The sequence below is a fragment of the Falco biarmicus genome, chromosome 7 (assembly GCF_023638135.1).
Source record: "Falco biarmicus isolate bFalBia1 chromosome 7, bFalBia1.pri, whole genome shotgun sequence".
Classification (NCBI taxonomy): Eukaryota; Metazoa; Chordata; class Aves; order Falconiformes; family Falconidae; genus Falco; species Falco biarmicus.
In genome coordinates, this window is record NC_079294.1 from 42,802,644 (window position 1) to 42,818,664 (window position 16,021).

At 42.3% G+C, this 16,021-nt stretch overlaps 1 protein-coding gene across 3 annotated transcripts in view; it reads right to left on the reverse strand.

The window, feature by feature from the left end:
- The window catches only part of PPP2R5E (protein phosphatase 2 regulatory subunit B'epsilon), a 77,404-nt gene extending 68,223 nt beyond the window's left edge, over nt 1–9,181 (reverse strand). The window contains exons 1-2 of one of the 3 annotated variants that reach the window (XM_056345807.1): nt 8,591–9,181; nt 5,590–5,753 (exon numbers count right to left, since the gene is read on the reverse strand). In XM_056345807.1, coding sequence (XP_056201782.1) covers nt 5,590–5,746 — 157 coding nt within the window. In that variant the 5' untranslated portion in view covers nt 5,747–5,753; nt 8,591–9,181. The remainder of the gene's footprint in view (nt 1–5,589; nt 5,754–8,590) is intronic. The other 2 variants (XM_056345806.1, XM_056345805.1) reach the window with 2 other exon arrangements.
- Between the last annotated feature and the right edge of the window lie 6,840 nt (nt 9,182–16,021).

Genomic DNA, 16,021 nt, shown 5'->3' on the forward strand with positions numbered 1-16,021 from the left:
AAGGATTATTCTACAACCACCAGATGCTGAAAAAAATAGAAAGTTAAGTATATATTAAAAAAACAGTTGCCAAGAGCACAAAAGAAAGTGAAGAAATTAATTACATATGACAAGAACCTCATAAATCTTAAGAAAAAATAACAGATAGGCCATGTCCTTCTCCTTTTTGGGGCTGTGGCCCTATTCCCTAATCTTACAGAGAGATGGCCCGTTATGTCCAGATTTATTTCAACCAGAATGGGCACAAAATTCCTAAAAGTAGTTCCAGGATTGATGCTTGATTCACCATTAAGTATGTACAGCACAATATAAGTTCCAGCATTTCTTTCACAAAATGAATTGGTAGTCCTGGGATCTATTTCCAATTATGGAAATAAAGCAAAATTTTATTTTGAAAAGCCATAACCACTATGACCCTCAATTCCTGTTTATAAATTAGGATAACATATTTAGCTTAGGTATATTATTAACAGTTTATTGACACCTGTAAAGTATTTCAAATGTCACAAACTGAGAGTAGCCCAGTGAAGACAAGCAGCCAACCCCCATGGAAGTCAACAGAAAACAGAAGCTGCATCTTTCTTCTTATACAACCCAAATCCAAACTATTTCCCGTATGCACAGTTCTGAAGACAGTATCCGCAAGTCTGAAAAAGCCAGACCTTTTTATGATAAAGGAGATTTTTTAAAAATCAAAAGTAATAGTGTTTGAAAAAGAAGGTGCACATCTTGCAGTTCTCACTTAGTCAAGAGGCTTCTGGAGTTAGTAAGACTTTTTTACTGTTTAGGAACTTCAGCATTTGACCTCTAGATAGGATTCATAAAAAAAAGCTTATAATAAAATATCAACCATAGGGAAATAATACAATGATCAAAAGCAAACAGCAACTGAAAAGAGATTTTCCCTTTTTGACTATGCAATGCTCTTTTGTTGCCACTACAGCAACTCTTTAATGCCATGGAAACTATCTGATAAATGTATTAGAAGCTCAATAAATTTCATAATATTGAGGCAGCAAAGCAATTGGTACTGTTGACAGAGAACTTCTGTTCTGAGTGTCTATTTTAAGGAAGAAAAATTATCTAAAAATAAAAATCAGACTTTGAGCTGTTTTCATCAAAAATATACAATGGTTTTAGAAAACCTGAAAGTAAACTACAGTAACTACATTAGATCATTGGAAAATGTGGGAGGATGATAGGAAAAAATAGGCACACCTTGAAATTACAAAAATGGGATACACTGATTTAAAATTTCACAGTCTTACTTTTGGATGGTTTGCTTTACCTAACATGTATGGTTAATGAAGGCAAGTGGTATGGAAAGAACACTGAGAATTACATGCAAGTTTCTGTCCAATTTCTCAAGATGCTACACACGTATTCATAAGGCGTATGATCTTTTTAGTCATCTGAATGTCTGTTGTCTTCTTCTGGACAGTCCCACACACATTACAGGTGTGGTAGAAACACAAATGAACTCCCCCTCCCCCTTTTTACAGGTAATACTGAAATTGCTCTGGTTTCATGTGTCCAGTGCTACAATATACTTTTTTCCAACCAACTCTAACGTTGCACTCCAACCAATGTACCTCCAGAGACTTCTAAGCAAAAAGAGTACCTATACGAAATGAAAGTAAAATAACCCTCCGATAAATAATACACCTATCCAATACACACATAATACTATCTTCCTCTACAAAAGAAGCATGATTTGAGGCATGCCACAAACCCAGTTAACAAACTTGGGCTGGGTTTGACTAAGGCACAGAGGCAAAGGTACTCTTTCCCAGAAAGGGCCCTTCACCAGGACTGCTCTGCCACAAACCAGTCCCCCACAGGACCTGCCAGCCTTGATGACACCAATAACCTCTTTAAAAGTAAAGCCAAAATCTAAAGCCATAATGCACTGCAAGATACACCAGGCATGCAAACATTTAAAAATGCATGCGAGATTGAAAATATGTAAGAATACACATCTTGAAAATGCAGGACAATTGTATCACAACTCCCATATGCACTTCTCATTGCATTCCTCTACACTTGAAACAAAGGAGAAAAGGCTGGTTTTAAAATGTTATATTGCACATTAGTCATATTAAAAAAGATAACTCCAAATTAGATTTAGTCACAATGCAATAAATAAAAATACAATTACATTTTCAGAAAAAGTTAAGTCTTTACTGTAGGCAAACAGAGCAGCTTTTTGGCTTGTGGCTTTTGAAAGCCCAAAGGCAGCCCAAAAGAGCCTTTGAAGGCACATCTTAGTTTCTAAATACATTGAAGGTTTGTTTCAAAAAGATAAAATACACACACTTCTGTTACTTAAATTAAAAAAACTAGAAAAACAACAAGCAAACAAAAACCTAACAAACAAACAAACAAACAAAACAGTAACAACTTAATTTCTCTGTATTTTTTTTTCTGGAATAAGCAATACTGAAAATTCCGGTGATTCTTATTACATTTCCTAAACAGCAGCTTATCCTTCAGACTTGTACATATCATCAAAACATACTGTCTCTTCTATTATTTTTTCCTGAAACATTTTTATTACCAGATGAACAACAACGCTGACTTATCTATCTGTTTTTGCAATACAGGCGTGTATGTTCACAGAAGGCAACAGACTGCATTAAAACACTACCAAAACAAGCCATTTCACTATATATGACTCTGCCCCTAGGGAAAGGAATGAGAGCAGATAAGATGTGACAGATGTGTAGTCACGTCACTTAATACACTACTGGAAGGTGCTCAAATCATTATGGTGACAGGCATATATAAAAACTTGCAAAGAATGGACTAAGCATTTATCTAGCTTTCTGCATACATGATTCTTGCAATCAAAGAAGATACTGAAGTCCATAAAAGTGCTGCTTGAGAGAAGGCAGCCTGTAAATGACAATATACAATATATTTGGGGTTTTTTTTTAAAAAGAAGAAGGGAACATACCACGTATGTTTTTGTCAGCAAAGCTCCTCAATCATGAATATGAAAAACATCTAAGGTTGAATTTGAGGTCTGTCCTCTAAAGATTTCCTGTACTGAAATATTCCTGAAGAGGTTTAATTAAACTTGAAATTTACACAAAACAAGAAGTTTAAATAAACTTAGCAACTGTAGGTCTCCAAACTGACTGCGTTTTTCTGAGACTTTAAAATGCTATTTTGCTGAAGCCTCTTCTCTGTTTTGGTTTGAAAGACCCAAACAACAAGAATAAAATTGGAAATCATATGGTTATTGGACTGAGGTAATAGGACTAGTCACTTGTTTGAAGTGTAAACCTGAGTTTAAAAAATTAGGACTTTGAGGCAATTGGCCACGAAAAGTATGAAAAACGCAGGAGAAAATTGTTTCCTCACTTCTTTCAGGTTTAATAATCCTGAATGTTACAAACATTAATGTAGGTCAAGAATATTTCCAAACAGTAACATGATTTTTAACTGCCAGTGTCCCTTCAGCAGGGACCAATACCACTACTGTTTCAGGTAGATTGTTAGGTTCAAATCCTGCAAATTAAATCTGCACAGGTAGATCCCTGTGCCTCTGAGAATCCGCATTGTCAAAGAGGGAAAACTAACTCACAGGATCAGGTTCTTCATTTGAAGCTGGACCACTGTAACTGATTATGACACTAATCATAAATGTCTCACCAACACTCTCTGCTCCCCATCTGTTTGTTTTATCTTATTATAGTGTTATATCTCAGTCCACAGGACTAACTACAGTAGTCAAATAAAGCACCTGCCCAAGCCTATGTTTCTGCAAGACCAGGTCCTCAGACAAAGACAATGTTTTTATGCTTGTGCACATACCCAGTTTATTCCCCAAATGGGACTACACAACAGAATGAAAAAATTATAACATCAATTTCTTCATTTATACAAATACAAATCTCAATGTTTTCCAGTAATCTAGCCATTTAAGACAAAGGATAAACTCCATTCACCTTCTGAAGTGCAGCAACTACTATTTTTAAAGGAAACAACCTGCATATCAAAAATGACCTGCAAAAGTACACTGAGCTTTAAACTTATTTTAAAGGAGCATTGGCTTCTTCATTATACTGTCGCAATACAACAAGAAAAAAATTGTAAAATAATACTCATTACAGACTACAAAGTCAAATCTGCTGGCACCAACAGACCATAAACCGAAAAATGCTGAAGGTGGGGAGCATTCTGGTACAGCACAGCTCCAGGCCTCCCACTCTTCTACTTTCCTCTATGCTTCTAGCTTGATCACTGTCAGGCACAATGCAGTGGGGCTAGGTGGAGCTTTCTTTTGATCCAGTATGGCCATTTGTGCATTCTTACAAGTACCTCACAGAAAGGAACCCAAAATATTTTAATGACTACTCCACTAGAACTGATCCTAGAATCCTACTTTTAATTTGAAAGACACACATTAAGGGGTGAGGGTTTTTGTGGGGGTTGGGTGGGGGGGGGTTCCAATTTCTCTCTTCTTATGAAGAAGTGGGGTTAAGAACTAAATCAAAGTTCAAATACATATTTATTAATTTTTTCAATAATCTGATTAACATATTTTCCAAACAGGTAGAGGAGGGAATATGGGAAATATACTTGCCACAAAGCAAAAATGGGACACACATAATCTTGCTATTTTGCAGAATTATCAGCAACGACCACACTTGTTTTCACTACTTATAGCAGAAAAGAATAGCAATGAAAAAAATCCACAAAACCAAATAAACCATTTGATAATTCAGTGTAAAAGAAACACTTCTGAAAGGCAATCCCCCCTTCCTCACCAGACATAATTCTGAGAAGTGCTTTTGGCCCTGTATTTGTACTGAAATTCAGTGACAACTGGGATTTAGGGGAAGCATTCAAGATATTACAGAGATATTGGCATCCTTTCAAGAGTAGTATGCTGGATCATAATTTTCTTTCCCAAATTAGAGGTTAAAACTGCCAGAAGAAACTCAACGCGAGCTGGGATACTCAGGTTCTCAAAACAGTAGTGTCTTGCCTAAGACCTGATTGGCAGCACATCCACCCTCTTGAGATGCTGCAGCTCACTGGACCTTTCAATTTCCAAACCCAGCAGAAGCCAGGAGCTGGGAACTACCCATTCACAAATGGTAGGAGAGGGGGTCCCACCTCCCCACTAATACCTTGCTGGAGGGCAATGAAAACATGCCCGTGAGCTGCACTGGGCACCACTGTCACAGGCTGCAGACCCACACGACAAAGAAAGATACTAAAAACCAGTCTCCCTCTGCTCACAAGTCAATTTACCCATACCAAAATTACTGGTTATTTATGTCAACTGTTGAGGATTCACCAACTGAAATACACGCAGCCTGGGTGCCTTGAAAATCCAAGTCACAGTACAGGTTAACATCAGCATTTAAAACTTTCAAGAGCATTGCAAACAACTACCACACCTTCAAATCACAGATAAACTATTTTGTAGAGCTTAACTATATGCATTTCTGGCATGAAACATTTCTCATTGCTAGCAAAATTTCCCTGCAGTTCCTGGCAACAGAATACTTTGAGTTTACAAGCTGGCTGTAGAGTAAAACTGTTTTAGTAATTAAAAATCATTCCTGATCTTACCTTTTAGCAGAGGCAGGGGAGTTAACTCGATAGGCTTGCCCTGAGACCTAAACTGGGAGGAGCTTTGTGACCTCTTCTGTCTGGCTTTTCTGACGGACTTCCGAGAAAATCCGTCTACTTTATCCACTGATGGAGGAGTAGTTGGTGCTGAGGACATATCCCTACTGAAGGAAAACAAATGTCAGAAAGATATTCCAAATGGATGAAATGGGCAAAGATTAACCTAATTTTTCAAAAAATCATCATCATCTTCTTTCTGCACCACTCTCCTGCTGACAACTCACCCGGATATACGATTAAGACAGCAAACTCACCAACATATGTACAAATTGTACAGAATAAACTTATGGAACAGTGTAACAATTCTTCTCACTCCCTTTTTTATCTGTGTCTGCCATTTGCCAAAAATCCTGCAACAGGAAAAATTCAGACCTAACGCTGACATAATTACGTCAATAGAACGTCATACAACTGTGGACTTGTCACAGGATTGTAGCCTTAAACTATATGCTCTTTGGGACAAAGTAATTTCAACTCATTCTGCAAGGGACCATGCACGCTAAAGAATGGGTACGCAAAAAGGTACAACTGGTTCTTTGCCATTAGTCATCAATATGCATAGAAAGAAAAAAAAAAATAGGACAGAAGAAAAACTCAGTTTATTTGCCATACCTACATACAAGATTTTCTAGAGATTTAAGAAAGCATAACAAAAAGTACTGCTATGCTTTACAATTTCACTAAAACAGACAAATTTTACATATTACTTCTTTATTCTCCATTTTAGAAACATTCAGCTATTTTCTTGTGAGTCTTTTCACACATAGTTATTCCAGGTCCTGGCATTTCTGTAAGAATAGCAGTGTGGTAACCATAACTGTTCTAAGGGCATAAACCAGACGAGGTTTGCAGGGAGAGGCAGAGAGCCAAAAAAGGTTTCCACAAGCAAAAGTTTGTTTCCCAACTCTATCAGCTGGTCTAAGAAATAAGCATTGCTTCTTCCTATAAAATTTGCCTTAGTAACTCCTGTAGCTGATTCCATGCTACTAAGAAATACCAAAAGGAAACATTTCAACAGTGAATTAATCCATCCAGCTATTGTATTTACCAGTCTCGTCCTGTCTGTTAAAAAGGCCCATCGCATCTTGGCTGAAATACATGAGTAATACTTAAGGGAAACGAGACAGGAGAAATCTAGGCCTACATATTTCCAGCAGCTCTTTGTACAGTTAACTTCACCAGCATGTGCGCTCCTACTGAAATCAACAGAACTATCTGCATTAATAGCACGATTATTAACAAGGGCAGCTCTGTTGATTTCACTAAGGCTACACACAAGTGCAAAGTTAAGCATCGGCATAAGCATTTGCAGGATCAGGGTCTTAGAACATGTCCTTGGAAAGCATTACTCATCCTCAATGTCTGTTGACTTCAATTACCAAAGTGACTCGTATGCTAAAAGAAGTTGATTCCACAATATAGAGAACACTTTCGAGTACTTATTTTATTAAAATATTTGGTTACTCATATGCTTCATCAATGATTAAATCCCTTGAAGCAGACACTATTTGGGTTTGTCCTTTTTAAGAAAAGCTTTAGAAAGTACGATTTATTGCAACAGCGTAAACAAGTTCCGAAAGATAAGAACTATTTAATGCAAAATTACATACGTGTACTAAATCTATCAAAAATGGGAGTATAAACTCCACAGCTTCTTCGAGGAAGCATGTGCAGCACCCAGAAGCTGAACTGTGCAGCTGGCATTACAATAAGGGAAAAGCCTTGTTCTATCTTTTTGATTTCTCCTGAGGTATTCTTTCACTACTGAGTTATGCATTCTAAATATAATATGCTATCAGCAACATGAACCTGCACCTTAAACTGGTCTTGTTTATCATCTGGGGAGAAAAAAAAATACCACCATTACCAGGGTATTCAGGCCCCAGCCAAGATTAATAAATAAAAAAGTCAGATAAACTGAAATAGAATGGCCTGTACTTCAGCAACCCACTTCTAAGATTTCAACAGTCCGCCAAAACACACATAAACACAAAGTTACCTGTTACATAAATCAAATTCTGGAAATATCAACAAAAATGTATTCTTAAAGTCTGAACTGGTTGGCCCTATTTCATCTCATCAAAAAGATTCACCTCTCCATCACGTGCATCATTGAAGTGTAACCATTTCTGCAGAAATGTTTGCATGCTCTCACAAAATTAAATTACAAATAAAATAAAATTAAAAAAATGGACAGGGACTAAAGTAGATCACTTAAACTGCAGGATCATTGTGTCAGCAAGAAGCTTTACCAACACTTCTCTGCTGTAAATTTAGTAACAGTTTCCCTAACCTGCTTTATAAATTATTAAAATCTAATTCTAATTCAACAAGACTACATCCAGCCTAACAACCTTACAGTAAACACTGATCTGGTTTTTCATCTCTCCAAATGCACGCTCGCTCCCCTGAATGCACTACCACAGTGAAATACAGTTTCAGCTGGGGGGGGGGGGGGGGGGGGCGGGGGGGGAGCCCGAGATTATTTATTGTGTGCGAGTGGGAAAGCTGCAAACCCAGCCGCTGCTTCTTGCTCCTTTCAGCAGGGGATCGCATTTTATTCCCCAAGTATTTCGGTCAATAGGAAGCCACGCACATCAGCTCGGCTGGTCCCCGGGGGGAGGCGGGGGGGGGGGCAATGCACGGCGAGGCGAGTGGACGTGCAAATGCCGACGGAGAGCAGCGGGGAAGGGAGCCCGCGGCTCCTGCGCGCCCGGGGAAGCAGAGGTGTCATTAGCTGCCTCCCGCCCGCTGCTCTCGGCTGTCATTTCCAGACGGGAGCCGCGGAGCACCGCAGCTGGAACATGTCCTCCCCGCAGCCCCCCGCACCTCCCCGCCGCCGCCCGGCTCCCCCTCGGCCCGCCCGCGCCTCCCCCCCGCGCCGCCGCCGCCTCGCCGCTCCCCCGTGGGCCGGCGCGGGGGGACGGAGGGATGGAGTTACCTTGACCCTCCTGGTAGAGAAGCCGGAGACGGGATGGAGGCGGCGGCGGCGTGAGCCGGGCTTGGCGGAGCGCGGCCGATGCCTGGCGGCGGCGGCCCGAGTGTGGTACGCGCCGGGCTCGGTCCCTGCCGCGGCGGCGGCGGCGGCGGCGGCGCAGGAGCCTGTAGGCCTCGGCGGCGTTGGCGGCCTCCCCAGCGCAGGGCGGCGTTGGCGGCGGGTTCAGGAGCGGGCGGCTGCTCGGGCTCCGCTCAGTCCCATGCACTCGGCGCGGCCCCCTGCCTGCGATGGCTGCGGCCTCACTCACATTCCCGGCGGAGCCCTGCGGAGGGGCCCTGAGGAGGCGGGGGGGCGCGAGGGGAGCCGAGTGCGGGCCGAGCCGGGGGGGAGCGGCGGGCGCGGTGCGGGCGGCCGGGGGGGGCAGGCCGGGCGGGCGGCGCGGCGGTGCTGCGCGGGGAGGGAAGGCCTCTTCCGCCGGCGGCTGGCTCAGGTGAGAGGGGGGATCCCGGTGGGCGTCGGGGTCGCGCTCCGGCTCGCTCCTATTGTCACTCTCAGCGGGCTCCGGCCATGGCACTCACACACACTCACTCACTCACTCACTCACAACCGAGCGTGCTGCCACCGCCCCCCGGCCCGCGGCCCGCCCCCCGCGCCCGCCCACTGGAGCCTGCCGCCGGGCCGCGCCGCCTCATTGGCGCCCGCCGCCGCCGCCGGGACAGCCGGGAAAGGGGGAGCGCGGCCGGGGCGGGGGCGGCGCGGTGCGCAGCGGCGGTGAGCGGCTCGTCATGGCCACCGCCATCGCCCTCGCCATCGCCCTTCTCGTCCCTCCGCGGGCCGGGGGCGAGGCGGACGAGCGCCGGCCGCCGCTAGAGCGAGGCCCGTCGGCTGAGGTAAAACATCTCGGCGATGCCGGGGTCAGACCCTGCGAACGCTGAGGTAGAGCCCTTGTCCCGCCGCAGCGGAGCGGGCAGCACGGACCCCCTTCCCGGGGCGGGCCGCGGGCGGGAGCGGCCTCCCTGCGGCCACCGCGGGACCGGGGCCGGGCTGTGCCGGGGCCCGAGCCGCTCGGCGGGGCCCGCCGCTGCCTTGGGTTGCACGGTAACGAGAGCCGGGAGGCAGTGGCCTCCATATCGCGACAGGGCTTCTGCAGCACTTACCCTTGGGTTTCTTAGCCAGTCTGTGATTGCTGTCTGAATAATTTTGCGCCTTTTTTTTTTTTCAAGTGTATTTATGTGTAGAGTGGCCCACAGAAAAAGCGCTTGTAGATAGTACTGTTAAATATTATCGAATTTGTTTAGATTTATTTACCTGATGGCTTGGTGTTTGGTGGTTTTGGTTTGGGCTTTCTTTTCCAAAATGCAACTGACAGTATTAATACAACTGCGATATTTAAAAATACCATTCACTGTTTCCCCTGTGTTTCTGGCAGAAAAAAAACCTGACTCACGAGCAGCAGCCCTCCTGCATCGGTATGACCAAAACTCGCTGAGGTGCTGTCATTTTTTAGGAGATGAGCTCAAGGGCAGTTTGAGAGCTGGTTGCTTTGTTGGGTCAGTCACACCCCCCCTGTTTGTGCAGGTTCTGGGTGCCTGAACCCTCTGAACATACTAATCCTACAACAGCTACCTAGTTTGTGTCCCTAGTTTGCGTCCCACTCTACTTCTCGACTCGGCTTACCCTCCAGGTGTGTGAGTACCGATGTTGGCGTAACGGAAGAGGTGCAGGACTGTGGCAGACTCAATTTAGATGGCTTTAAGCTGTTGTGAAACTACTTTCAAAATCACTAATTTTCAGGCAGGTAAGCTCCCTGGTCCGGTTCACGTTGAGGAACCTGGAACTCGCTGCTACTGAAATGTGACTGTAATTGATGTGAACAGTTTTGCCTCTCCTCTCAGTATGCCTCTTGCATATCTTAAGAAATATGTGTCCCCTAAACTTTCTTACCTATAGACTAAGCAGTTCTATTTCAATCTTTCCTTGAGTGTCACAGTATTAAACCCCTTAAGATGCTTATTTCTTCTCCCCATGTCATCTTAAAATCATGTGCGTCTTTTTTTTGAACTGTAGCATCCCAAGACTGGACGCAGTACTACAATTAAGGCCTCAACAACCCCAGCATCTGCTGTTGTGCCTGTCAGAGACTGCATTTCTGTTTACACATGCCAATACAAATACTTTTGAGTCAGTATGATCTATTCACAATTTTGCTGAATTTTGCTATTTTACCCCTGCATCCATTTCTGCCAACCTACCAAGCCAGTTATATCGCCCTCAAGTAGGCAGTAATGCTATTCGAGAAATTACTTACTACAACAGCCCTAATGCTATCCTTTCATTTTTATTGCCAGACAGGTGGACGATCAAGCAGTGAAGACATCTTTTAAAATAAAATTGCACGTGATTTTAAGTCAGAAGACTGTAGAATGTGTCATCCTTTGTAAATTGATTGCATTTGTCAGAAGAATTTTATCTAAAAACCAAAACTTAACTAAGATTGTACTGTACCACAGTTACACGATAGTTGTGTAACTAAATTTAGGAGAGAGATTTGTTCGTATTCATAAACATTTCAAACTTTGATTTTACTTAAACCAAACCAGCTAAGCTAATTGAAATGCAAGCAAGGGTTGGTAACAAAGAATGTAGGTCAGGGAGGTTTTATACCAATAGAAGGTAAAATTTGGCAAAAGCAGCGTAACTTCCTGCTGTCCCCAGCAATAAGCGGCAGAACCTGCAGATGCACATGTTTTGCTTTGTTATGTGTATTTTATTCTGTTTGTTGTGTTTGTCAGTGACATACTTTAATTCCCAGATTTATTCACTGTCCTGTGTGCTGCTTTTGGTCTGGACTGAACAGTGCAAGGAGTAGCTCATAAAGTTATTGATAGCATACTCTGCGAAAGCGAAGTTCTAGCACAGTCTGACGGCTAGACTGGCTTTTTAGGTGAAGTTGAGCGTGTCATTTTACATGGTTGTACTTTGGTGTTCCCAGTATGAAATGAAATCCATCTTTGTAAAACACTAAAGATCTAAAACTGGAGCATGTGATGGGGTCATTTGCTAAAATAATGGCCACAGAAGGGGTAAAAATCAAAACTGCTGTCCAAGTCCACTATCCTAGCTATAGAATTAGTTCTTAAGTATAGCTGAACAAGCTGGTAAATAATGCATTCAGCTAGTTTATTTTGTATATGAAAAATGCATCATGTGGTATGTTTTGTCCATTTTGATTGTGTAAAGCATTTTTATGATGTGTTTTATATCAGGTGATGTTTTTATGGTAACAATTCAAGAAAAATACAGGCTTTATCAGTGAATAAACAGAAATCTTACCTTTTCTTGATCAGTTGGTTGGCAGAGTTTACAAAACTGCCTTCCCTTTTATTTCCAGGTTGCTTTTTTTTTTCTGCTTTGGTCTGTAAAGTCTCCATCTGTGAGGAGATTTAAGACCACAACATTAGACGTGAATGTAAAACTGCTAATATTTCAAAGGGGCACTGTTATTTGACATTCTCCTGTTCTCTGTTTAGTCTGGTTTTTGTACCAATTGCTACTTTTAAAAATGATTACATGAATCCCAAGCAGAGATGAAGAAGAAATAAGTACTACAGGTGTTTTCCATATATGTGTATCTGTATATATTTATATGTTTATATAAATAAATGTATCAATTTGTAAGAATAAAAATTAACTGTCTTCTGATAAAGATCACATGACCAACATCTCACATACAAGTCTGTGTAGGCATATATATAAAAATATGCACGCATTCAATACCTGCAGCCCTTCCTGAAGGTCTACAAGCAATAAGTTCTTTTGATCAGTGTTTCACCATTGCTCTCAAAGGCACAAGACAAGCCTGTCCTTTTTGAAAGTTATACTGCCTTACTGTCCTACAAAAGGCATTTTTAAAAATAGCTTAGAAAGGAATTTTCAGGGGCAGCTTATCACCAGTTACAGGCACTGTGCTTTTTAGCACCCAAACAGTCAGAACAGCAGTCGAGAGTCCTCCAAAAGAGAGATTTTTTGTACCAGTGACTCAGATTTTTGCCACTTCACTCAGATTTTTGTGTGACTGAAGTTCCACGATAGACCATCTGTTATGGCCACCCAGGCATGAATACGGAGCTCGCATCCACATTGGCATTCTGCTCTTTACATAGCAGCTTATCAGACAGGATTGCTACATAGATACCACTGTGGAAGTCCTGCTCCATTGAGTGATAAACATAAATGGATCTAGCAGGAGCTTGTAAATGTTTCACATAGCACATCTGACATGTATTTGCCTACAGTAAGGGTCACATAAAGGATCTTCTGAATGTCAAAGGCAGCATTATCAGGGGTGCCGTGGGATTAGTTCAGATATTCCCTGTTCCAATACTAGTAAGCAAGAAAAGACTTGATCTCCCCAGAGAACTAATTATTCAGACCAGCAGGAAAAAGACCAGAAAGAGAAAGCATTATGGAGGAAACAGTAGTGCTGTTTGAAGAGGTAAATCAGCATGCGAACAAGGCTTTTCTGATACGTCTTTTAACAAAAATGAACACAGTGGAATACTGCATCAAAGAAACTGTCCTGTTCCATCAATTTGATTGAAGCAGCACAATCTGTGATTTTTTTGTTTACTTTTGAATGGAATTCACATGTAACAAGAAAACATTCTATTTAGTCTGTTTACCCAGCAGTTGGCTTCTGATTTGTATGTGTTACATTTTGGGGAGGAATGGTATGTCCAACTTTTGAGCAACATTTGTAATCGATGTACCGAGTTTCTGTTATAATAAGCAAGTGCTGATTACTTTTTGCTTACTGCTCCTCCTTGTACCAGCTGTGCAATAACGCTGTCGGTGCCCTCAGGAGCTGAATTCCTGATGCATGTGTGGGGTAAGGATTTTAGGGTCATAGACACAACTACCAGAATGGGAACTAATTCTTCCTCTCTGTTTATAGACACTGCGTCATTTGAAGTCTGTTTCTGTAGTCAACAAGGCAAGATAAGTAGGAGCTTGCTCGCCTCGGCAGCTGGCTAGCTGCCTCTTCCTAGCACAACACTGCTTTCACTTATTACCCAGTTCACGATTTTGTTCTTATTTTGTTCCCTCCCCCAGCATCTTAACTTGCCTTCAGGCCCCAGGTGCTCCTTTAAGCCTAGTTTTCTGAATATTTTCTTAACTTCCCTTCTCTGCCTGTTTACCCCTGCCTTCTTCGGGCTTTGCGGTATGTTCCTTAGCCAACCTGTTCTCTCCAACTGTCACTCTCCAACTGCCTCTGAAGGTTCCAGTGCTCCCCCGATTCTCTCCCCACAGGGAACTGCTTCTGGTGCCTGAAATTACACCTGGAAACAGCACCTGCCCATGCGTGATGTGGTCCCCTGTGCCTCTGGGGTTTGTCTGAATCCCAAGTGAAATGAGGTCTGCTTCCATATCTTCACTTTGTGATCGAGGCTCCTCCTTTCAGGTATCTCTGCATTTAATGTGTTTATAAGCCAACATATACACTATTATGATCTCCCCGTATAAACCCATCCTCTTCAGGTGAGCACCCTCTACTGTGGCCCAGCTTCCTGCATCACCACACCCCGAAACAAATAAAATTACTAAAATACCAGCGTGTAGTTAAGGTGTCCAGCAGTGCTTTAAGCATATGAACTGCTGCTCATAGTACTTCCCGTATCTGGTGAAGTACCTACCAGATCACTCCCAAGCTTGGTGCATCTCTCATGGTTACAGCAGCAGCTGATAAAACACTTGAGATTTTCCGCAAGTACAGAGACCCTGAGGACAGAGTAGGCTGAGAGAGAGATACCTTGTTCTCTTATAAAAGAGAACAAGCAAGTATTCATGTTGTATTTTTTTCAGCTTGCTACATCTTTTAACTCATGGTACAGCTTTAACCTATTAGATACTCAAAGTTTTCGAATTATGGCAAATGAAAGTGTTTTATCTGTAGCTCAGTTCAGCCTAGTAAGGAATGCTTAACATCAGAGGGAGTCTTGCAGCGCCTAAATAAGTTTAAAATACCAGCCCTAATGGGTTCCAGAGCTTGCAGTACGAAGCTGGGTAGAGGAAGAGCCATACAGGTGCCAAGGGCACTTCCACTGAGTTTTTAAACAACTTAGAGAGACATCGGGAGCAAAGCTACTTGGAAAGAAGTGGCTGAGTGTTAGTCCCAGGTCTAAACACAAGTCCTCCTGGGAGCCTGCTGCATGGGCAGGTGTGCCCTCACGCTGAGCAGAACAAAGTAACCCCCCTGCATCCGTGGTAGGCGAGGGTTAGCCGTAAGCCAGTCAGTCCTGCTGCCCCTCCCCTGGCTGGCAGGTACACCGGTAGAGGCTTTACTGTTGGGAAGCACTGGGAAGGAATCTGTATGAATGCTACTAAAATAGGAATGACAGGAAAAGAAAGGTTATAAGAGCATTTTGTAAAATCTTCCGAGATCCACTGTCAAGGTTAAACAAATAGGAAAATTTCCCCACTGAGAAAATTATGCGAATAAGGAAGCTTGTCGTTCTTTCGTGACCCTGTACAGGAATTATGGATACCCTATAAATTACAGTAAGGACAGACTTCACATGAGACAGGAACTGGAGTTGAAATCCAAAAGCTATGAATCCTACAAAAAGACAGCAATTGATTAGATTTAGATGGAAAATAGCAAAGAACCACCTAAACAACCTCCTGACTAAGCAGTCCACACAAAAATAGATAATTGGAACAAGAACAAAAACGGTGTTGTTCTGTGCAAGTGCTGGAAGTTTAAAAACTTCGTGGAAGAGTTGAGACTATCTCAGTTTAGAGGAGCACATCAATAGAACTGGTTTTTAGGAAACACTTAGAAGGAACGGCACTAAAGCCTCTGCAGTACTTGATAACAAAATGAGATGAGAATGCTAAGGTTAGGAAAGGAGTAGCAAATAAAACAGAGACATCGTTATTCCACTGTTTGGTATAGACTATGTTTGGAAAAGAGAATATAGAGAAAGCAAAGTAGTAAGATGGCTTGGTACAATTTCTGCCCAAGGAGAGGATTAATACGCTGGGGATTTTAAGCTCAGAAGAAAAAAAATTTCATGCTGGATTTGATAGCGGTCTGTTATGATCTTCAATGGAATGGAGATGAGTGAATAAGTGACTTATTTTTCAAAACTGCTTTGTATTATTTGTTCTTCTGTTATCTGGCAAGATGGAATATTACAAGCTTTCATATCCTGTTAGAGAGGCAAAAGGTATGAACAGGTTCAAGTAAAATAAAATTTTAAAAAACTAGATGCCCAAGGGCACCAAGGAGATTAAATTGTCCTTGTACTTCAACAGGCTACCATAGTTGCAACATGCATTACATATACAACACATTAATGAATTTTATTTGCCAGCAAATAAAAATGCACCACTATCAACTTCAAAGATCTGTCCTATAGCGAAGCCTACACA